This window comes from Mesoplodon bidens (genome assembly GCF_964165515.1).
Source record: "Mesoplodon bidens genome assembly, chromosome: 4".
NCBI lineage: Eukaryota > Metazoa > Chordata > Mammalia > Artiodactyla > Ziphiidae > Mesoplodon > Mesoplodon bidens.
In genome coordinates, this window is record NC_138160.1 from 147,715,079 (window position 1) to 147,737,684 (window position 22,606).

Here is a 22,606-nt window from a genome sequence, read left to right on the forward strand (position 1 = left end):
GAGGTCGCTTGAAGGCATCGGAATTGGGCCAAAGTCTTGAAGTGGCAATGGGAGGACATGGTGATGAGCTGGAGGCGCTCGGGTGAAAGGGTGGGTATCAAGTTCGCTTCCTAGAGGAGTAAACTGGGAAGCCTCAATAAGGTTGGCGAGCGGAGCATCTTTCCTGGATTCCGCGCAGGGATGAGCCTGCCCCCTCCCAGACCCCTGGCAGCGCCCCAGACCCGGGAGGGCGGCCCCACCGGCAGAGCGGCTGAGTTCTGGCCAGCGGGCAGAGCCGCAAGGTAGTCGCTGCCACCAGCATTAACAGCAGCATCTCATACTACCCGCTAACACACAGTTCCTCAACTGTCACGGGAAGTCGCTTCACAGCCTGGGCATGCGCAGTCTGCCGCGGAGCCTGGGCAAGCGCACCTTTTTCCCCAAGAAGCCTGAATCCGCCCATCCCAACAAGCCGTCAGCGCCTAGGCATGCGCACACTGCCGCCCTTGGGCTGTCTACAGTTTGAGCACAGGCTTAGCGTCTCCCGGGAAGCCCGAATCCACCAACCGTGGCGCGCGCCAGAGCTTGAGCTTGCGCGTGTCACTCAAATTCCTAAGCCCAAGTGTTTGGACCGGGCTGCCCACACGTTCCCAAAGCTGCGCTTGCAGGCACAGCTGCTCTCTTTCTAGGGGCCGTCATGCGTGCCAACAGCCCTCCCCGCGATCCGAAAGAGCCTATCGGAAAAGGTGGATGCGACGAGGGAGCTGGAACGCTTCTAGCTCTACTTCGTGTAGGCCCCGCCTCCACACTTCCAAGTCCCGCCCCTGCAGCCTTCCGTTTCCGGCCACCCCTCCCGCGGGCACGCAGGCACGTGGCGGCCGTCACGTACGCCCCAGCCGGGCCCGCGGAAATGACGCGAGTCCCGCGCGCCGCCAGGATGGCTGGGCCATGGCGGCGGGTGCAGGGTACGTGCGGCTGTGGGGAGCTGCGAGGTGTTGGGCGCTTCGGCGGCCGCTGCTGGCCGCCGCCGGGGGGCGGGTCCCGACTGCGGCCGGAGCTTGGTTGCCCAGAGGCCGGCGGGCCTGCGACGCCTCTCCTCCCTGGGCGCTGGGGGGCCAAGGCCCCGCCGCCGCGGGCCACTGGCGGGGACTTCGGGATGCTAACAACCGCAGCGGCGGCGGCGCATTCTCGGGCGGCGAGGATGCCTCCGAGGGCGGCGCGGAGGACGGGGCCTCGGGCGTGGGGGGCAGCGCGGGCGGCGGGGAAGGCCCTGTCATAACGGCGCTGACGCCCATGATGATCCCGGACGTATTCCCGCACCTGCCGCTCATCGCCGTTACGCGCAACCCAGTGTTCCCGCGCTTTATCAAGATTGTCGAGGTAATGAGAGCCCCCGCCTTGGCCTCCTTTCCCCCACGTCTGCAAGCTGCGGCTTGGGCCGAGGGATCGCTCAGCACCCTCATGCCTCACAACTTGAAAAAGTTCGAGTCCTAGTTTTCTCACTACTAGTGAACTTGAGGCAGTTTCCGCCCCCTTTCAGATCCCTTCAGGAGAGTTGGATCCAACGAGCTTAGGATTGTCCACTTAACAGTCCTAGTCATAGAAATTCGGTCCCGGGAAAGCTCAGAACAGTCTTGCCACTCGGTTACTTTTCTGCTGGTCTTGGTAAATGTTTTGTGACAGTCTCCCCCAGGGCGGTCTGCCTTCTGGTTAAGAGCCCCTTTGGGATCCGGATTCATTCCTTCCTTAAATGTTTCTTGAGGTCATGTGCTAGGTACGGTTCTAAGTGTTAGGGATACAGCCCTGAACAAAACGGACACACTTTCCTGCCTTTGGAGCTTAGGTTCCAGCGGGATTCGTAAATTATGGACTGGAAGGCTGTAAGTACTACAGGGGATGATAGAGCTAGGGATTGTCCAGGAGTCTTAGGAGGAACATGGCCTAAGGATGTTCCCAGGGGGTTATTCATTCATTTATTCAGTAGGGTGTTCTTGTTCCCGTGTAGCCGGCTGAGGATTCAGCAGAACAAGTCAGACACAGCCCCTCTGCCTAAGGAACTTATGTTCTGGTGCAAGAGACAGTAAAGATCTTTTCAGACTAAGAGCCACGGGGTGCGGGGTGGTGCACATGGACCAGGGTGATGTAATAGAAAGCAGCAGGAGTGCAAGGAACTTGAGTTTTTTAATGATGTGGAAACGAGTCCGTGGAGGAGAAGCGTTATCTCTTAACTATCTAAGCAAGGTCATACAATGAGTCAGCTCTGCATTCACCCTCCAGCCTCTGCTCTCCCTCTCCAGTCTCTCCTGAATAAATCTCAGCGATCCCTTGGAAAGGGAAAGGACGGTACAGAGGGACAGCATTCAGCCAGTGGGGGGGGGCAGAAGGAGCCCCCTCCACCTCCTCTCCAGCACTGTGACTGTTTGCGTCCGAGCTGCCCTTCCAAGGGCCTTCCGTGATGTTCTGTAGTGGTTACTGGCAGGCCCCAGGGCCGGACCCTGTGGGTTCATATCCTGGTCCCTCCACCCCTCGCTCCGTAACCTTGGGCAAGCTGTTCCTCTGGGCGTCCATTGTCTCATCTGTGAAATGGGCGTAGTAATAGTACCTCATTTCTTAGAGCTGTGATGGGAGGTAAATGAGGTCATGTGTAAAGGCTGCAGAACCGTGCCTGGTGCTCGATACGCCTTCATAAGGAGCGGCTGCTGTTACCCATGTGGTGTGCTTTTGACACGTCAGAAACAAGCCCTGGGGGTCTTTTCTCCATACTTGACCCCCCCAACCCCAGCTGTCCTCTCTACCCTCCCAGGCCCCTGGGGCCAGGATGTTCAGCAGGTATGGTCCCCTCAGCCCCTCAAAGTGACAGATGCCCCCTGTCCCCAGTGCTTAAGTAGAGACAGGATTCTTCCAAGAGATTCTATGTGTCCACCTAGGGCTAGCCAGGAGGGGTACGTGAGATGCTGCGGGTAGTGTGAGACTGGCATGTGGAACTCGCTTGTGGTATTCCTGTTGCTCTTACTTTATAAATAACGAAAAAGGGGTGCCACCAGAGGGAGGGACAGGTGCTAAGATGCAATGGTCAGCTGTTAGCCAAGGAGAAAGTGGGAGCTCCCAGGGGACCCAATAAGTGTTTCTGAACCTGTTAGCCAAGCTCTGATTACCCTTGATTTGGTAGTTGACGCTGCATGTGGCTAACGTGCCCCAGTGGCGTCTCTCCTTATTAGTGACCTCTTGAGTATAGACCAGTGGCTCTTAATTTGGGGTGGGTCATGTAACCCTCCTGACGGATGTCATGGACCTTTGTTCTGGGGAGAATGCATTTAGAGTGACAGGAATTCCCATACCGTGTGGTCATGGAGTGAGTTAAAACGCTGCTTCTCAAAGCTGGGTTCCTAGACCAGCAGCCATCACCTGGGAGTCTGCTTGAAGTGCAGACTCTCAGGCCTGCTTCAGCCCTCCCAAATCAGAAACTCCAGGGGTGGGGCCCAGCCATCTGTTTTAAGAAGCCCTCCAGCGAATTCTGACTTGTGCCAAAGTTTGAGGGCCATTAAGTTTAGTTAGAGTCTGGTCTAGGAATTAACACAGGCTTGAAGGAAATCATTTGAGCCCTAAGGACACCTGTGCTCCTCCCTATCAGCTGTTTCCTAGGAAACATCATTAGCCCTCTACCTGCCAATGGAATGACAGGAGAATGTGCTGTGATTGGGGAGGGGGGTTGATGATCAATGAATAGGATATAGATGTGATTGGGATATACTTTCCATGAAAATTGCAGGAAATTACCAGCCTGTGGGGTGTGTCACATTTGAATTACGCACATTTACTTTTGTCCTCCCGTAAAGAAAAGCAGGGAGTTGAGATTTTCAAGCCAAGGCATTTCGCCACAGAAACAGCCCTTGAAATTGGATGTGAAATCAGTTTCTTGGTACTGGCCGTTTGTCTCCTTTTAGTTTTCTTTAGGAAGAGGGAAAAACTAAGGAATGCAGCTCTTCAATACTGCCTGTCCTTTTTTTTTGGTTCAGAGGTTCCTGGACCGTGTTGGTTAGTCCTGGATCCGATTAGCACACCCCTAGAGAGTATCACAGAAAACGCTAGAGCTGCTGTCAAAGCGTCAGCTAAAAAGCCTACCCTGCGTTTCACCTTGGGGTCATTGTCATGCTAGGTTAAAAATAAGAAGTTGGTTGAGCTGCTAAGAAGGAAAGTCCGCCTCGCCCAGCCGTATGCCGGCGTCTTTCTAAAGAAAGATGACAAGTAAGTGTAATTTTTCCTTCACTCCTTTGTTGAAGCTGCCCTGGATTGTAGCTCACCTCAGAGCCTGCTCCGTAGAGTAGCCTGGACCTCTGGCTCCTGACCTGAAAGAAACCAAGTCAGACCTCCGGGGGATGAGGCTGAGAGCTGAGCATCCCTTTTCAGTCTGGGCTGAAGACTCTGCCCCAGGCCCTGGGCTTCATGCGTGGTCCAGGTGGGGGGAAGCTAACCTTGGGGACCCCTGGTGTTAGGCCAGGGTGAGGCTGCTTCAGAGCAGAGCTAGGGGGGCAGATGCGGGTGCCCCGGGCACATCCACCTTGACTCCAGCTAGGAATGAGTTCCACTTCCAAGTCGGAAGGTGTGTTCTACTCAGGCTCCATAAGAGGAGGTGTGGAGTGGAATCCAGATTCCATCTGGCCCCGCCTGACTGTATGCGGTGACCCTCAGGGGCGGCCCAGAGCACCTGTAGGAGCAAGGAGGTCAAGGCCAGGAGGGGTGTTTCTCTTCTCTCTCTTTTCAAGAGAGCCAGAGCATGTGTGCCCATGTTCCTTTGTGTCCCTTCTCCCTCAGCAACGAGTCTGACGTGGTTGAGAGCCTGGATGAAATCTACCATACAGGGACATTTGTCCAGATCCACGAAATGCAGGACCTTGGGGACAAGCTGCGCATGATCGTCATGGGACACAGAAGGTGCGGGAGCCGGAGTTCATGGGGCGGGGTGGGAAGAGTGGCCTGGGGCGCCCCAGGTTCCAGCACCGACCTGCCCTTCTTGGTCACCACAGTGACCAGGCCAAAGCTGGAGGTGGACCCCCCCCCCCAGCTTCTCAGAGCCGCTCTGCTTAAGCGGCAGTCTGGGTGGTCAGTGAGAAGGCATTTCTCACGCCCATTAGTCCAAAAAGCACCACGAAACAGAAGATAGCACGTGGTTCATGTCTGGGTGTCAGCACGCCTTCCCCCTGGTGCTGGCATCTGCGTCTCCATTCAGCTTGGCAGGTTGGGTTTTTTGTTTTTTGTTTTTCCTGGCTGCACCTTGCAGCTTGCGGGATCTTAGTTCCCGGACCAGGGATCGAACCCGTGCCCCCGGCAGTGGAAGCACGGAGTCTTAACCACTGGACCCCCAGAGAAGTCCAGGTTGCGGTTTTTTACTCAGCCAGTCTACCTCTACCTCCTCTGCCGAAGGGCTTCATAAGGCATTTGCAAGCCCAGTCTAACCCGCTGTATTGTTACGGCTAATTAAGAAAAACCTACATGATCAGCTGGGTTGAAGCTGGAAGAAATGAACGTGTTCGTTTCTTTTCACGTGTTCCAAGGAACATTGGTCTCCCAAGATGAGATGCTTGTCAAAGGTGTCCTGTGATCACAGACGTGGGAGACGTTTCAGACTCACCAGCCGTTCAGGTCGTAGTGTTCGGAAAAGCTGCTTACTGCAGATGCCCGCTGGTGTTTGTTGACTCGAGAGCCCTTCATCCTTTCCTCTCAGGGAGCCTTTTTCTGTGTCAGCCGGCAGCTCCCCCAGAGCACACCGGGGAAGCGGTCCCGGCCGGCAGCGTTTCCGTGGACTGTCCTGGTGGCGTCCCTGCTGCGCCGAGCCCCCGTGCCTGTCTTCACCTGCTTGCGTTAGAGTCTGTTTTAGGGAAGAGGCTGCTCCTTTGTCTCCTGAGAGGATTCATGGCTCAGAAAGAACAGAATAAGATACAACCAAAATCAATAAAGACGGTGCGGCTACTCACGGCTCTGCTAACCTGCAGGGTGCCTTGGAGAACGAGTCCTGCTGAGTGCTGAGGCCAGGCCGCCTCGGCGTTCACCGAGTCCCGACCTCCTTTTCTCTGTGCATCTTGCTGGTGTCCGCCCACCACTGAGTCCGCGTCCCCGGTAGCACTCAGGCCTGCTCTCTAAGGGCGGTACTGTTGTTAGGTACCCCGTGTGGCAGAAAAGAGCCAACACGTCACCAAACACCCGGCGCCTGGTGTCTGCCAGGCCCTCGGGTGTGAGCAGAGTAGCCGGCGAGGGGCCCAACTTGGGGAGCCCGCCCCTCGCATGGGGAAAACAGGTCACCAGCTAAATCTGACGGTGGCGGGTGCTTTGGGGTGAAAATGACGATGGATGGGGGGTGGGGTGGGTGTGTGCACACGTGGGGCTGGACTTCATGTGGAGTGGTTGGGGAGGACCTCAGTGGAGGCGCCCTTGAACCTGGAGCTGAATCTTGTGCAGGAGCCACTGTGGTGAGCTGGAGGCCGGGGGGAGGGCAGGCGGAGTCCCTGATGGGCCCCAGAGCGCGGGCTGCCACTGGCGTCCTCGTGCCTGGAAGACAGCGGATGCTGGTGTGGGAAGCAATGGATGGCTCGGCTGGAGTCCAGGGGCAGAGGGCCTGCTGGTCTTGGGTTCTGAGGCAGCAGCTCCCCTCTCCCCACCGGCCCTGGTGGCTGCAGGGGCCTGGGCCCAGCGAGCCCTTGTGTCATCAGCACCGCAGAGCGTTGTGGCCGGCAGGACGCCCCCCTTCCTCCCAGCCTCGGTGGCTTCACCTCCTCCTCCCCGTCTTCAGGGTTCACATCAACAGGCAGCTGGAGGTGGAGCCGGAGGAGCCCGAGGGCGAGAACAGGCAGAAGCTGCGCAGGAAGCCGAAGCGGGGCAAGAAGGACGCGGAGGAGGATGGCGGCGCCAGGCGGCAGCTGCAGGTGGTGGTGGAGCCGGAGCCCAGCCCCGCTGGTGAGGTGCTCATGGTGGAGGTGGAGAACGTCGCCCACGAGGACTTCCAGGTCACGGAGGAGGTGAAGGTGAGTGCGCATGGGGGGCAGAGCGCCTCTTCCTCCAGGAGGCCTGGGAGGAGCTGGCGTCGGGAAGGTCGGAAGTGCGCTGCAGCCTTGGCTGCTGTGAAGGAACCGGGTCCTGGCTCCACCTCCCAGGCCCAGGGCTGGGGGAGTGGGCAAGGCACATGTAGCTGGTTCTGTGACCCGTGCTTCCAAGATGGGAAAGAGCCTCTGGCCACCTTGACCCCAAGCCTAGGCTGGCCTGCCTTCTTCTCCATAGCATGGCGAGCCAGCTTTCGAGAGGGTGTCGGGAAATGTCCTTCCACCGTCCTTCTCATGCAGGTTATGGGCAGGGTGACCTGCCTCCAACAGGGAGAGATGAAGAAGAAAGGCAAGGCAGGTGGAAGGCTCCTTGGGTGCACCCGCACCAGGTGTCCTTGGCCTCCCCAAGGGGAACACCAGCTTGGCATAGCTGACAGCTTTGGTCTGAGCCTGGGGTGGGTTCTGAGCTTGGTGGGAAGGAGTGCCACAATCCATTGGTGATGTCTGCTGCGGGCGCTGGAAGGGGCCCGGGGCCGGCCGTTAGCTCCGTGGGGCCCTCCAGAGCAGCTCTGCCAGGGAGAACTTCCCACGTGCTGGATGCATTCTGTGACTGTACCATTCGGCCTCTGTGACTGTTGAGCACTTGACCTGTGGCTGCTGCGATTGTGGAACAGAACGTCTAATTGTATCTCATTTCAACTCACTTAAATGTGAGCAGCGCCTGGTGGCTGCTGTCCTGGGCAGCCCAGCCTTAGTGTTTCCTTGAAGGCTCTCGTCTGGGGGGAGGTGGGGGGGAGGGGAGTGGGGAGCTCGGAGCGCACCTGTCCCTCTTGACGCATGCCGTGCAGGCCCTCCAGCTGGCCTGTTCTGGTTCCTTCTACAAAGGTCATCCCAGGCAGATCAGGGACAAACCCATTAACCAGAGACCGGTGGATCACACTGAAAAAGCCCAGCAGTGGTGGCTGCTTGCTTCTTGCCAGCAGTGCCCTGAGCAGAGTGCCAGGTGCCGGGACCTATGGCCTCTGGAAATGAGGTGCAGGATTTATGCCATAAACTGTGTCCAGTGATCCTGCCGGGAGTGTCACTGGCTTCACTGTGGCGGCAGTGAAGGCAAGAAGGACAGCAATACCTGTGGCATCCATAGCAGAGCCGGCTGGGGCGAGGTTCTGGGGGGGCAGACCTCGAGCCCCTTCTCCCCACCCAGGATGGCTCGTTCTAAGGTCGAGGTTCAGAGTGGTCCACGGAGACAGGGTTGGTTTCGTTTTTGCTCTTGGGTCCTGAGGCCCTGTAACTTGTGAACTGGGGCTCCGCTCCTGGGCCTCTGGGGCCGCCCTTGGCTGGGCTGGGTGGGAGGGGCTCCAGGGCCACAGCCCACTCTGGTCCCAGTGACCCACGTGGCCTCCCTGCTTGCCAGGCCCTGACGGCAGAGATCGTGAAGACCATCCGGGACATCATCGCCTTGAACCCGCTCTACAGGTTGGTCTCCTGTCTCCTGACGAGGCCAGGCTGGGCCTGTCTGGCTGCTTGTCCTCATTGAGATCCTGGCTGGGCTTGGGGACTGCCTAGCCTCTGAGGGGGGAGCTGCTTCCATCCCAGCAGGGAGGCCCCGGGGCGGGCAGGAGGTTGGAGGGGGCGCAGCCTACCCGGCCCCGGCTCTCTCGTCATCAGCCAGGTCGGGGGAGGGCATCTCAGGAGGGCTGCTGGATGGCTGCCAGGGTGACTTACGTCTGGGCGTTGGGGCGTTAGTCCTGCTCCAGGATGGGCCACGGCCCAGTGAGGACCATGGCGGTCCCGGTGCCCCGTGGCAGCATCTCCGTCCCTTCCAGAGAGTCTGTGCTGCAGATGATGCAGGCCGGCCACAGGGTGGTGGACAACCCCATCTACCTGAGCGACATGGGCGCCGCACTAACTGGGGCCGAGTCCCACGAGCTGCAGGACGTCCTGGAGGAGACCAACGTGAGTGCGGCCTCCCCACCTGGCTGCTGTCCTGGGCTCCGGCGTTGGGGTGGGTTCACGTTAGCCCGCGTCCTTCTGTCCACGTCTGGCCCCTCGTTCTTGGTAGCGGCTGTGTGGTGTCCCACTGGGCGGCGCCCGTCATTCAGTGGGTGGTGTGTTTGGGTTGCTGCCAGTCTCGTCGTTACGAGCAGCACCTCTGCCAGTGTCATGGTCCACATGGCCTGCAGACCTGTGGAGTGTGGCTGGAGCACTGGGCTTGCTGGGGCAGAGCGTGCGCCTCTCTCGGATTTGGGGAGGCGTGGCCTGTCCACCTGCCCCGGTTCACGCTCCCTCCCTGCCGCCTCTCCACACAGATGGCCATCCTCTCACGTCTTCCCTTTCTTGGCAGATTCCCAAGCGGCTATACAAGGCCCTGTCCCTCCTCAAGAAGGAGTTTGAGCTGAGCAAGCTGCAGCAGCGCCTGGGCCGGGAGGTGAGCGGCGGGGCGGGGCCCCAGCGCCCAGGAGGGTCTCTGCTGCGAGGCCCCGCTCCCCATCGGGGCTGGGAACCTGTGCGAAAATGTCAAACTGGTGCCAGCAGCTGAGTGCAGAGTGAGAGGTCCTGGGACCCTCCTGACCATTGAGGGAGCCCGGGGGGAAATGCTAGAAATTAGGAGCCAGCCTGGGAGAGGTCGAAAGCTGTTTCCCCAGACTCAGCTGTTGCAGGCCCACCTTCCCAACTGGGCAAACCCATGGACTGCCTGGATTGTCGATTACTTAACATTTTCCAGATTTAACTCACTTTTATCACTTAGTTGTTTTTTTTTAAATTTTTATTGGAGTATAGTTGATTTACAATGTTGTGTTAGTTTCTGCTGTACATCAAAGTGAATCAGTTATATGTAAGCATATAGCCACTCTTTTTTAGATTCTTTTCCCATAGAGGCTGTTATAGCACTTAGGTGTTTTTTTTTTAATGAATGTATTTATTTATTTTTGGCTGCGTTGGATCTTCGTTGTTGCACCTGGGCTTTTCTCTAGTTGCGGCGAGCGGGGGCTACTCTTCATGGTGGTGCACGGGCTTCTCATTGTGGTGGCTTCTTTTGTTGCAGAACGCGAGCTTCAGTAGTTGTGTCTCGCGGGCTCTAGAGCGTAGGCTCAGTAGTTGTGGCGCATGGGCTTAGTTGCTCCGTGGCATGTGGGATCTTCCCAGACCAGGGCTCAAACCCGTGTCTCCTGCATTGGCAGGCAGATTCTTAATCACTGTGCCACCAGGGAAGCCCTCACTTAGTTTTTACGTTAGGAAAAAAATTCGTATATTTTATTTATTTATTTTTAAATATTTATTTATTTATTTGGTTGCTCCAGGCCTTAGCTGCAGCAGGCAGGCTCCTTAGTTGTGGCTCTTAGCCTCGTTAGTTGCGGCTCGCCAGCTCCTTAGTTGTGGCAAGCGGGCTCCTTAGTTGCAGCTTGGCTTACCGGCTCCTTAGTTGTGGCATGCGAACTCGTAGTTGCGGGCATGCATGTGGGATCTAGTTTCCTGACCAGGGATCAAACCCGGGCCCTCTGCATTGGGAGCGCAGAGTTTTTAACCACTGTGCCACCAGGAAAATCTCTTGTATCATACCTTTAATTGGAAAAGCCACTAGGCAGCTGTCACATGCAAGGGCACAGGACAGCAGGTCACTAGGTGGGCGCCAATGCTGACCTAGGGCCCTGAGCCCGCGTCCTGCTGTTCCAGCTGTTAGAGGGAGCGTGGCACCCCTTTGATTAATGTGGCGGACACACTGGCATCAGGCCCAGCTTTTCCTGGTCGTAACCAGGATTGAAGGGCGGATCCCTTCCTCCCCTGGAATTCGGTGTTACTTCTCACGAGGCTCGTGACCAGGAGGACTTAGGGTGGAACGTGGGGGAAATCGGAGCCTGGGTGCCCTGGGTTTCTCTCCCATGTCCTGAGGAAGCAGCAGGCCCGCCCTGGGCTGCGTCCCCTCTGCTCTGACAGTGGCTTCTGGGCCCTGCAGGTGGAGGAGAAGATCAAGCAGACGCACCGCAAGTACCTGCTGCAGGAGCAGCTGAAGATCATCAAGAAGGAGCTGGGCCTGGAGAAGGACGACAAGGACGCCATCGAGGAGAAGTTCCGCGAGCGGCTGAAGGAGCTCGTGGTGCCCAAGCATGTCATGGACGTGGTGGACGAGGAGCTGAGCAAGCTGGGCCTGCTGGACAACCACTCCTCCGAGTTCAAGTGAGCGCCGGGGGAGGCTGGGCATCTGACTGGGATCCCTGGGAAGCCAGGAGGGTGGGCCCCTCATGCATGTGCTGGTCACGGTGGGTGTCCATCCTCTCGTATCGCCCCTGTGCGGGCCGTGTCTCTGTTGCCCCTGTTTCACAGATGAGGGATTCGAGGCTTGGAGAAGTTACATCAGTGCTCCTGCCTCTGGGCTGGCAGATGGGGACAGGGATTTGGGGACAGGGATTTGAATCTGGCTCTAAGCCAGCGCCACCAGTCAGGACCAGGAGTCCCCAGGGCCATTGCCCCAAGGTCACCCCCTCCCCTGGCCTCCCTCTGGCGGCTTTGAGAGTCAGCCAGGAAACAAGCGTCTTCCTGGGGCCCTGGCCTTGCCCGGCGAGTGTTGTCCTGTGCACACTGGCTAGGGATCGGGACCCCGTGGGATGCTTCTGGCTCTGCCCGCAGCCCAGGCCTGGGCGTTGCTCCGGGGAGGCCCCCCGGTTCCAGCTTCCATCCCACTAGCTCATAGGGAGGATCTGAGCGGGCCTGCAGCACCGGACCCTCCCGGGCTGCTGGGTCAGGCCCCTCTCTGGCTCAGGGTGTCTAGGGAAGGTTGGTCTCTTTGCACGAGGACCCTGGGAGACGCTGGTTGCCCCGGACGCCGCAGGCCTCCCCACCAGAGACGCCCCCAGCTCCTCTCCCGGGGCAGTGAGTGCGCTTCCCACACCGACGTCAAGGTGACCACACGCTTAGTCCCTTAGAACATCACAGACTCGTGTCGCGGTCTGGAGGCAGTGGCCCTCACGTCTGGTGTGGTGGGCAGGACGGGCTCCTTCTGGAGGCTCTGGGGAAACTCTGTCTCCAGCCTTTTCAGTTTCTCGGAAATGTTCCATGGCTCCCGGCCCTTCCTCCATCTTCCGAGCACGTCACTCCAGCCTCTGCTTCTGTTGTCCGCCTCGCCTCTTCCTCTGACCTCCCTGCCTCCTCCTTATCAGGCCCTTTGTGAGGGGCGCCTCTGTCCCTGGGTGCACAGCCCTCGGCTTGGGGTCACGCTCCAGGCCTCAGTTTCCCCACTTGCCCTCATCAGGTTGTCCCTCCCCCATCCTACTCGCTGGCCCCTCCTGTGCTGTGGGACCCTGAGCCAGCCCCATGCTCGCAGAGTCTCTGGTCTGGAAAGCAAATGTAGCCCTTGTGCCAGGAACTACACCCATACAGGCAGACCTTGGGGACACCATGGGTTGGTTTCATAGCAAAAAAGCAAGTCGCGGGGCCTCCCTGGTGGCGCAGTGGTTGAGAGTCCGCCTGCCGATGCAGGGGATACGGGTTCGTGCCCCGGTCTGGGAGGATCCCATGTGCCGCGGAGCGGCTGGGCCCGTGAGCCATGGCCTCTGGGCCTGCGCGTCCGGAGCCTGTGCTCCGCAACGGGAGAGGCCACAACAGTGAGAGGCCCGCATACCGCAAAAAAAAAAAAAAAAAAAAAAAAAAAAAAAAGCAAGTCGCATGAATTTTCTTGGTTTCCCTATTCCTGTAAAAGTTAGTTTACGCTCTACTGTAGTCTTTTAAGTGTGCAGTTGCGTTATGTATAAAAAAAGACAACGTATATGCCTTTATTAAAAAGTACTTTATTGCTAAGACGACCGTCACCTGACAAGGCACGGTTACCACAAACCTTCAACGTGTAAAACACGTGGTGTCCACCTAGCACGGTAAGCGAGGCGTGGCTGCACCGTGCTGGGAGTGGGGCAGGCCAGGCTGGGCCGGCTTCTCAGGGCATTTCGGGCCCCAGCTGACACTTGGTGTAGTTCTCACATCGGGTGCGTGGGTCCCAGTGCTGTGGATGTACGGAGCGGGGTTCGGGCAGCTCACTGGGCCTGCTCACCGGCTCTTGTCTGTTCTGTGGCAGCGTCACCCGCAACTACCTGGACTGGCTGACGTCCATCCCATGGGGCAAGTACAGCGACGAGAACCTGGACCTGTCCCGGGCCCAGGCGGTGCTGGAGGAGGACCACTATGGGATGGAGGATGTTAAAAAGCGCATCCTGGTGAGGCTCGGCCGCCCGCCTTCCCCGGGGGGCCATGTCCGCACCCCCCGCTCGTGTGCGGGGCACCGGCCGAGCTCTGAGAGGCAGCGGCCGTCGTGTCTGGATCTGCGAGGGTGGCAGGGGCCTTGGGGCCTGGGAGCCAGGGCTCCCCCTGTGCGGTGGGGGAAACCCAGGGGAGCTCCCTGGAGAACCTGGGGGTCTGGGGGGCGCTTGGCTGGGCCAAGGCTGGTGTGGGGTCAGCAGGGGCCGAGGAGGGTGAGGGATGGAGGGGCCCAGCCAGAGGGACCGGGATTGGAGTGGCTTGGAGGTGTTAGGGGCCGCCCAGGCCCACTTGCCCACTCCAGGGGGGCTCACGGGTTCCCCAGGGGGATAAAAATTGTGCTCACGATAGGAGGAGACGAGGGCCAGAGGCGTCTGGCTGAGAGCGGGTGGGCCGGTGGGGAGAGAGGACGCTGTGATCCAGGTGGGGAGCTGCTGGGTGGGCCTGGCATTGGGGTCACCCAGAGTCCGTCACCCGCGTCCCCTTGCCGCCTGCTCGGCCTGTTGGTGCCACAGGCTGTCCCTCCTGTGTCAAATGATAGTCCAGTCAGCTCGGCCCCTCTGGGTCAGGCCCTGTCCCTTCTCACAGCCCCAGATGCCTGGACGGTGGGGAGGCTCAGGCCCGGCGGGGGCCCTTGCCCTGTGGAAAGGGCAGCGCTGTCTCATGGGGTCCTCCTACCTCTGCCCGCAGGAATTCATTGCTGTCAGCCAGCTTCGGGCGTCGACCCAGGGCAAGATCCTCTGCTTCTACGGTCCCCCAGGTGTGGGCAAGACCAGCATCGCCCGCTCCATCGCCCGGGCCCTGAACCGCGAGTACTTCCGTTTCAGCGTCGGGGGCATGACGGACGTGGCTGAAATCAAGGGGCACAGGTTCGCCCAGCCCCTCCCCCTCGGGGCTCACCCTGCCTCCCATCAGCCTTCCTTCTCCTGGGTCTGTTCCTACTCTGTAGCGTGATGGTGGCGGGCAGCAAACCCCGCTCACGCTGGAATAGGTAACTGAAAAGTCAGCGTGTCCATCTGACGTCAGGTCTGGCTCAGTCCAGGTGCTTAAAAACCTCGGATCAAATTGGATCAAAATCTCGGCCTCTCAACCACTGGAAAGGCCTCTCGGCCAGGCTGTCCGCAGACGGCCCCCCGGTTCCAGGTTCCATCCCACCAGCTCAGCACCCCGCACCCCGGCAACACTGGCCGCAGGCCCGGGGACTGGGGACTAGAGTGGGAGGTGAGATGGTCTCCCCATTGAGGCCTCAGCACCTGTCTTCGTTCTTGCCTCCCTTGTCAGGCCCAGAGCGGGGCTGGCATCCCCTGTGCGCAGGCTCTGACAGCCACCTGGCCCGTGCGTGGTGTCCTTCTGTGGGACATTAAGGGTGTTGGTTCCGGGGCTTCCCGCCACGCTGGCTTCTGCAGAGGGTGATTTTTTGAAAAGCCTCGGTGAGACACAAGTGCAGTGGGTACACGAGTGTCTGTTCCGAGTTGGCCATGCATTTCCATCCTGTAGTGTCCAAAGAAGGTTTAAATCTGTGTTTAAAAGTTACTTTTCTGGCTTTTCTAAAAGCACGGACAGTTCTGGGCACCAGGGTTCACAGGCCCTCCTGGCAGCAATGCTCCAGAGCCGGGCCGCCCGCTGGGCAGGGTGCAAGCACCCCAGTCTGCTGCAGCCCCCCTCCACTCCTGGCTCTCTCGAGTCCCCTGGACGGTGGCCAGTCTCGAGACCTCCCCAGCCCGGAGCCCGGTGTGAGCTCCAGGGGTTTGGAGAAGGGAGCCGGAGCATGGTGGGGCCTGGGTGAGGGTCAGGAGGGGACGAGGCCGGCACAGCCTTGGGGGCGGGGTCACTGGGAGGCCTGCAGGCTGGAATGGCGCAGGCGTGCCCGGGAGCTGCGTTCTGAGCTGGGAGGTGCAGCAGGATGGAGGTGGAGGGGTTGGGGGCAGAGAGGGAGGCAGAGGCAGAGCCGGGCCCTGGTTCAGGAAGGACAGGGAGCTGCAGACCAGCACCATGTGCTGGAGTTTCTAAACAAGCACAGGAGGTCTGTGACGCTGGTGGTGAGCCATCGGGGAAAGGGCACCCAGCAGGGTGCGAGCAGGTGAGCGTTCTGTGCTGCTGTTGGTCTAGGGACAGGGAATTGACTGCTGTTATACTGGTTGACAGCCAAATCCTCCTCTGCCCACAGCCCTCCAGGGCTCCCACCTCCCTCGGGTTAAAGCCCAAGTCCTCCCCGTGGCCCCTGCACAACCTGCCCTGTCCCCTCCCTGCCCTCCCCTCCTCCCTCTCACCCCCTCGCCCACTCTGCTCCAGAAGTATGGGCCTCCTCACTGTTCCTCCAACACACCAGGCACGGTGGTGCCCCAGGGCGTTTGCACGGGTTGTGCCCTCTGCCTGGAATGCCCCTCCCCCAGACACCCATGTGGCTCCCCCTCACCTCCTCTGCTTGTAGCCTTTCCCTAAGATGTTCTTTATCTCTTCCTTAAAATACTGCCTCACCCTCAAAGTGGCGTTCCAGATCCCCCATGCCTTCTTTTCTTCTTTGTCGCAGATACGAAGTCTTTCGTACCTTGTGATTTTCTCCTCTGCCTGGTTTGTGGTCTGTCTGCCCAGCTGGGCCTTAGCTCACAGCACTGGACTCATGTCTGGTTTCCTAAGAATGCCAGGCAGGCACCTGCAGCCGAACTGGGCAGACGAGTAGGCTCTCAGGAAACACTCCTGAAAGGACATGCCAGCTGGGGCCGGGCCCTGGGCCTGGTGACCCTGAGGGCCAAGGACCCAGGCGTGGGGGATGTTCCTGCCGCAGGCCCTGGCTGCTCCCTGCCCCTCTCCTTCTGTTGGATCGGGCAATGCCGGCTGGGTTTTGCCGTCTGGATAGGAGGTGCTGGCTAGCGGGAAGAGTCTGAGTGAGACTTGGCTGTGAATCTGACCCCCCCACCGAGCCTGAGCTGGGGGAGCACGTTGACAGCCCAGCACTTGGGACCATGACGCCGTCAGGGTGGCCCAGTGCTCTGCCCGCCTGCACAGTGCGGAAGCATTTATCCTCCGCCGGGGCCACGCTGTGTGCGTCTCCCTGTGTCTCCTCTGGGCGGCCTTGGAAGGCATGTGGTGATCCCGCAGCTCCAGGGGAGCTGGGCCTTGGGCGCCAGTGTGGCTAGCCCAGGTGCCGGGGCACCGACCGCCCCTCTGTGCCCTGTTCCGCAGGCGGACGTATGTGGGCGCCATGCCCGGCAAGATCATCCAGTGCCTGAAGAAGACCAAGACGGAGAACCCTCTGGTTCTGATAGATGAGGTGGGTGTGGCCTGAGGGCTGGGCCCTGGCTGGGCTCATACCCTTCCCTGAGGTTGGACGTGGCCCCTGGGCCTTCCTGGCCCACAGCTCCAGGCAGCCCTGACCAGACGGAGTCTGTGTTCAAGGTGAAACTGTGGCCCCCTGTGGTTTCCATGGTGCCTGAGTCACTGTGGGCGGCCTTGTTGCAGCCGGCTGTCTCATGACACCGGCCCCCTCCTGCCCTGGAGGACCTGGTCCCTGCCCATGGCCACACAGTCAGGCCAGCCCTCCTGCTCCGGGCTTCCCTAGCCCCAACCCCCAGTGGTCTGGTCTCCCGCTGGGGTGTCTGGCAAGCGGGTGCTGGGGGAGGACAAGGGGCTAACACCCGCCGCCCCCTGCTGCCCCTTCAGGTGGACAAGATTGGCCGGGGCTACCAGGGGGACCCCTCGTCAGCACTGCTCGAGCTGCTGGACCCTGAGCAGAATGCAAACTTCCTGGACCACTACCTGGACGTGCCTGTGGACTTGTCCAAGGTGCGTGTCCCACCCGGGGGCTGGGCCAATGGGGAGAGTCCAGACGCCCCATCCTACCGCACCTCACTGCCGCCTCCCCCAGGTGCTGTTCATCTGCACGGCCAACATCACCGAGACCATCCCAGAGCCGCTGCGGGACCGGATGGAGATGATCAACGTGTCGGGCTACGTGGCCCAGGAGAAGCTCGCCATCGCAGAGGTAAGGCGGCCCCGCTGGCCCGGCCCTGGGGAGGGGCACCCCGCGGCCACTTGGGCTCAGGAAATATCCGAGTGCCCACTAGGTGCCAGGCCCTTAACCGGAGCTAGGGGTGCAACCCGCAGATCCTGTTCGGGGGCTCCTGAGCCAGGAGGAGACAGACAGATGGACAGGATCTGCCCATGTGGTGTGATTACAAGACACGGACAACACCAAGGCGGGGGTTCGGGGGCTCCCCACCCCAACCAGTTGTCAGCCGAGGGTCTTACGATTCAGTGCAGTTCTGACACTACCCACCCGGAAACAGCATCAGACCCCAGGTTCAGGGCTCAGACCAAAGCACTGCCCCCACTTTGGATGTCAGCCCCCAAGTCCCTGGCCGCTCTTACTTTAGACTGACTGGGTATAAATCGGGGGTTCCCACGGCCCCCTCCTCGGTTTGATAATTTGCTGGAACAGCCTACAGAACTCAGGAAGACAAGAGTTTTACTTACTGTTACCAGTTTAAAAGGATACAACTAGGGAGCAGCCAAAACAGAGACTCTTGGGGCAGGTGTGGGGAAGGGCCCATTACTAGGCACGGTTGACTGGATGATTGATTGCATCATTGGTCACTGGTGATTAGCTCCCCTCCCTGGGGGCTGAGGGTGGGGCTGAAAGTTCTGTCCCTCCAGTCCCTTGGTTGGTTCCTCTGGCCACCAGCCCCCATCCAGCTATGCTAATGATCACTTCTTGAAAGGGGCTTCTTGTGAATAAGAAAGGATGCGCCTCCTCCCTGTCACTCAGGAAATTCCAAGCGTCTTAGAATCGCTTGTGCAGGGAATTGGGGCCAAAGACCCAAGATGTATTTCTTGTTATAATCACAGGCAGTAGAACAAGAGCAAGGAGAGACTCCGTGAGCACAGTGCTGAAGGTAACACAACCCCACCCTGGCCTTCAGGGCCCAGCACTGTCTTGGGGTTGTGAGTTCAGCTCTGACAGCAAGTTACCCCTTGAGTTGCCCCGCTGCCTCGTGGTCACGCACCATGGCCGGTGTCGTGCCGGGTCAGTAACGGCTGTGGGTGCGAGAGTGAGGCTGCTGTCCATCTACCCACCAGCCGTGCTTCCCCGGGTTATGGGACTGCCTACCTGGGCTTTCCTGGGCCCAGGGTCCCCCGGGATGCGGGCCTCTTTCTGCATTTCTATTTGTAAGAAAGCTCTTCCTGGGCTGGTGGGATCCTTCCCTTTTCCTGGTGCCCGGGTGTGTGCGGTGCTTTACTAGCCTGCAGTCAGTCGGGAGAGCCGGATTTCCTTTCCAGAGGGCTCGAATTCCTGATACAGTGTTTTCTTTCCAGAGAGGGCTTTAGTGCATCTTGTCCCCTTGAGCCCTTCGCAGCCCTGTGACAGGTGCAGGCTTGCAGTCTTTTGCATCCCCTGGGGGGTGGGAGGCGAGGAAGAGGAGCTCTTGGCTGGGGTGGTCGGAGGGGTACTGGGACTCCTTGTCACTTCCCCTGTACCCCAGCAGCCTGGACACTCGACCAGGCAGAGGAGGGGCAGGCTTGGGGGTGTGGGTGGAGGGGTTCCTTCAAACCCCTGAAGGGACAGCAGGAGGCACACGAGGGCTTTGGGACGCTTCTGCCCCGCAGTCAGTGCTCAGGACTGCTCAGACTCCACCGATCGCTGTGCGGCAGGGGTGGTGCTGGGCCCGGAGTGACCCTGGAGCCTCTGACCTGCTCCCCATCCCTACCTGCTCTGTGCAGCGGTCACATAACCAGTCTCTGTATGAGGAGGAAGTCGGGGGGTTCAAGGAGGCCTTCCTGGAGGAAGAGGCAGCTAAGATGAGCCTTGGGAGCACGTGGAGGCCGCAGGCCGGGCATCTGCAGGTCCTAGGCCCACCGTTCAGGATCCTGGCACCTGCCGGGCTCTCTCCCTGGACACTCTGCCACCCCTTCCTGGCCCTGCTGGCTCTCCTCCCTTCAGGTCTCGGCTTAGGTGTGGTCCAGGAGCAGCCGCCCCTCACACCCTCTGCTGAATGGCCCCCAGCTATCCCCGGGGAGAAGGGCTCCCCGGGGCAGGCCCAGGGTCTACCTCGGTGACCTCGTTTACCCGGCCAGGGGTCTTTGGAAGGGTGGGCAGGGGCCACGGGAGAGGCCCTGGGGGTGCTGATGGCGGCTCTCCTCCTCCCTGGCAGCAGTACCTGGTGCCTCAGGCCCGCGCCCAGTGTGGCCTGGACGAGAGCAAGGCCACGCTGTCATCAGACGTGCTCGCCCTCCTCATCAAGCATTACTGCCGGGAGAGCGGCGTCCGCAACCTGCAGAAGCAGGTGGAGAAGGTGAGCCCGCCTGGCCGGCGGCAGAGGAACACGTGCTGAGTGCCCTCACAGCAGGTGCCTAGGGGAGTCACAGCCACAGACAGGAAGTAGATGGTGGGGCTGGGGAGGCGGTGTTTAATCAGGACAGAGTTTCAGTTTGGGAAGGTAAAAGTTCTAGAGGGGATGGTTGGACACCAGTGCAAATGCACTTCCTGCCACTGAGCTGTACACTTAAAAATGGTTAAGATGGTTTTAGGTCACATGTACTTTATCACAACTGTAAAAAATGAAAGGCAGGTGGAGGAGAGTTGGGGGCAGGGGGTGGGGGGCTGGTTCTGTGGCCCGGCCACCCCCCAGCCCGCTGCGTCCACACAGGTGTTACGGAAGTCCGCCTACAAGATCGTCAGCGGCGAGGCTGAGTTTGTGGAGGTAACGCCGGAGAACCTGCATGACTTCGTGGGGAAGCCGGTGTTCACGGTGGAGCGCATGTACGACGTGACACCTCCTGGCGTGGCCATGGGCCTGGCCTGGACTGCCATGGGTGAGTGGCCTGCGCTAGAGCAAGGCAGCACCGGGGGCTCTGCACGTCCCTGTGGTCGTCTGTCCCTCAGTAGAGGTGGGCGCCCTCTCCACTGGTGGGCGGGGTGCAGTGAGGCCAGGGGACCAGGGCTCATCAGGGACGACGGGACCGCGAGGTGGCAGCAGTGCCCCGTGAGCTTTCTTTGGGCTCGTGGTTTTCAGGTTTGCCTGGAAGACAGCCCTTCGCAGCACGAGACCCTGTCGCCTGGGGGGCCACCACCCAGTGGGGGAGAAGGGTCCCAGGGGCTTCCTGTCCAGGCGACGTGGCTCAGCCCACCCGCACTGGGGATGCTGGGTCTGGGAGCTACAAGGGCAGAGGGGGAGCGGCTCGAGGTCTGTGTAGCAGGCAGGGTTGGGTGCGGTCCTGGGGGCGGGGCATAGGGGAGGCAGAGCCTCTGCTGATTGACTTGGGCTGCGCTGAGGAACTGCACGGGAGGACGCGAGCTCGGCACCGGGCAGGCTCTGCGCCGTGGGCAGGTAGAACGTGGAGGCCCAGCACAGAGATCGTCTTCAGGTTTTCACGTAACCCGGTCCCCGGTCCCCGCAGATGGATCTGGTGCCCCGAGGAGGTGACTGCGGGGACAGTGCGGGCACTGAGGTGTGAGGGATGAGAAGGCTCTAGGCTGGGATGAGCCAGGGAAGGGACGGTGAGGGGCGTCCCATCACTGGGGACGAGGGTGAGGACGTGGCGGGAGCCGCCGTCCAGGAGTCTGAGGCATCCTGGGCTCATGGGCTCTGCCCTCGGTTCCCCAGGAGGCTCCACGCTATTTGTTGAGACGTCCCTGAGGCGGCCGCGTGACAGCAAGGGGGACAAGGACGGGAGCCTGGAGGTTACAGGCCAGCTGGGGGAGGTGATGAAGGAGAGCGCCCGCATCGCCTACACCTTCGCCAGGGCCTTCCTGATGCGGTACGACCCCACCAACGAGTACCTGGTGACCTCGCACATCCACCTGCATGTGCCTGAGGTGAGGCTGGACCCGTGCCCACGCCCCACGCCCACCACCTGGCAGCACACGCCCACCAGCCTGTGTCCCCCCAGGGTGCCACCCCCAAGGATGGCCCGAGTGCTGGCTGCACCATTGTCACGGCCCTGCTCTCCCTGGCTCTGGACCGGCCGGTACGGCAGAACCTGGCCATGACAGGCGAGGTCTCCCTCACAGGCAAGGTCCTGCCTGTGGGAGGCATCAAGGAGAAGACCATTGCGGTGAGTGTCCTGCGTGATAGCGCACAGCCATCGTTCACGTCAGGGCTAACACCCCCAGGCGAGAATGACAGGCCCATTTTTCAGAAGGGGAAAGTGAGGCTCAGTGGGTATGGGATCTGGATCTGCCTGGCCTGGAACCCCTGCTGAGCTGACTGCCTAGCTGCCCCTCCCTCCACAGTGGTTCTCAGCCTTCTCAGCCCTCATCTCAGCTCCTCAGGGACCAGAGTAGGGTCTCCTGCTTCCTTGCTGCCCACGTGGCCTAGCACTGAGACCTGTGGGTGCAGGAGAGGCTGGAGGAGCAAGGCTTGGGCACTGCAGGTGGACAGAGGGCCCAGTGTCTCACTGGGTGTGCTGTAGGTTTGACTGTGGTGGATGGGGTCCCCCCAAGCTCCTGGCAGTGCCCTAGTCTCTCTCACCTGAGCCCCCAGGCCTCTCCCTGTCTACCTCAAAGGGACCGCAGCCCCAGCTGCCCACAGGGAGGGGCTCCCATGATAGGGACACCCAGGCAAGGTGTGTGGGAGGCTCTCTGCACCTTGCTTTCCTCTCTTGCAAAGTGGGAGGTTCAGTGAGTCACTGCGTGCTGTCCCTAGAGCAACACATGGTGACCCTTGTCCACCAAGGGGCAGAGTCAGGCTGAGGGACAGCAGCTCAGAGGCCCTGGGCGCGTGGCAGACCTCTAAATGTAAAGCAGCGGGTACTGATCAACCCCAGAAACCATGGACCTCATAATTCCTGTATTTCCAGACACCTTTGGGGGTGGGGGGAGCCTCTGGGGTGACAGCACACACGAGAGGCCTGGGTTCCTGCTGCTGGAACAGAGGCTGGTTACCTTGGGCCTCAGTTTCCTCATCTGGGTGAGGCAGGGTGGGCACTGGAAACCCGGCTCCATGCCCAGCCCTCTCCTCCCTCCCACACTGACCTGCTGACCCCCCCCACCCATTCCAGGCCAAGCGTGCCGGAGTGACATGCATCATCCTGCCAACCGAGAACAAGAAGGATTTCTACGACCTGGCGGCCTTCATCACCGAGGGCCTGGAGGTGCACTTCGTGGAGCACTACCGCGAGATCTTCAACATCGCCTTCCCTGAGGAGCAGGCCGAGGCCCTGGCTGTGGAGCGGTGACGCCGGCTCTGGGCACTGCAGGCACCGCTGGGCCCGCCGGGGCTGGAACCGCGCTCGGGGGAGAGGCTCCAGGCAGCTGAGCCACAGGAAGCTCCGGAGAGGCCTGGAGCCCGACCTCAATCATGGCTTAATCACTGACTATTTAATTACGATTAAAAGCCGTTTCCAGTACTGCTCGG

At 60.2% G+C, this 22,606-nt stretch overlaps 2 protein-coding genes across 2 annotated transcripts in view; one reads left to right on the top strand and one right to left on the bottom strand.

Annotated features, from left to right (window-relative positions):
- The window catches only part of LOC308616417 (cation channel sperm-associated auxiliary subunit delta-like), a gene marked incomplete at both ends in the record, with an annotated part of 43,128 nt that extends 42,199 nt beyond the window's left edge, over positions 1 to 929 (bottom strand). The window contains 1 exon segment of the mRNA XM_081232660.1: positions 865 to 929. Coding sequence (XP_081088786.1) covers positions 865 to 929 — 65 coding nt within the window.
- On the top strand, positions 920 to 22,598 carry LONP1 (lon peptidase 1, mitochondrial). The gene is made up of 18 exons (XM_081231671.1): positions 920 to 1,359; positions 4,136 to 4,224; positions 4,792 to 4,911; positions 6,764 to 6,995; positions 8,425 to 8,486; positions 8,837 to 8,966; positions 9,355 to 9,438; positions 10,966 to 11,186; positions 13,075 to 13,213; positions 13,944 to 14,122; positions 16,437 to 16,524; positions 16,914 to 17,036; positions 17,119 to 17,235; positions 19,403 to 19,543; positions 19,898 to 20,063; positions 20,855 to 21,066; positions 21,141 to 21,305; positions 22,251 to 22,598. Exons 1-18 carry the CDS (start codon positions 928 to 930, stop codon positions 22,425 to 22,427), a joined length of 2,877 nt encoding a protein of 958 aa, XP_081087797.1. The 5' UTR covers positions 920 to 927; the 3' UTR covers positions 22,428 to 22,598.
- The last annotated feature ends 8 nt before the right edge of the window (positions 22,599 to 22,606 follow it).

Excerpts from the sequence above, each read along its gene's own strand:
- LONP1 (XM_081231671.1), top strand. The coding sequence starts at position 928 with ATGGCGGCGGGTGCAGGGTACGTGCGGCTGTGGGGAGCTGCGAGGTGT. Across the intron at positions 13,214-13,943 it reads ATGTTAAAAAGCGCATCCTG|GAATTCATTGCTGTCAGCCA; the intron begins GTGAGGCTCGGC and ends CTCTGCCCGCAG. Across the intron at positions 20,064-20,854 it reads CCTGGCCTGGACTGCCATGG|GAGGCTCCACGCTATTTGTT; the intron begins GTGAGTGGCCTG and ends TCGGTTCCCCAG.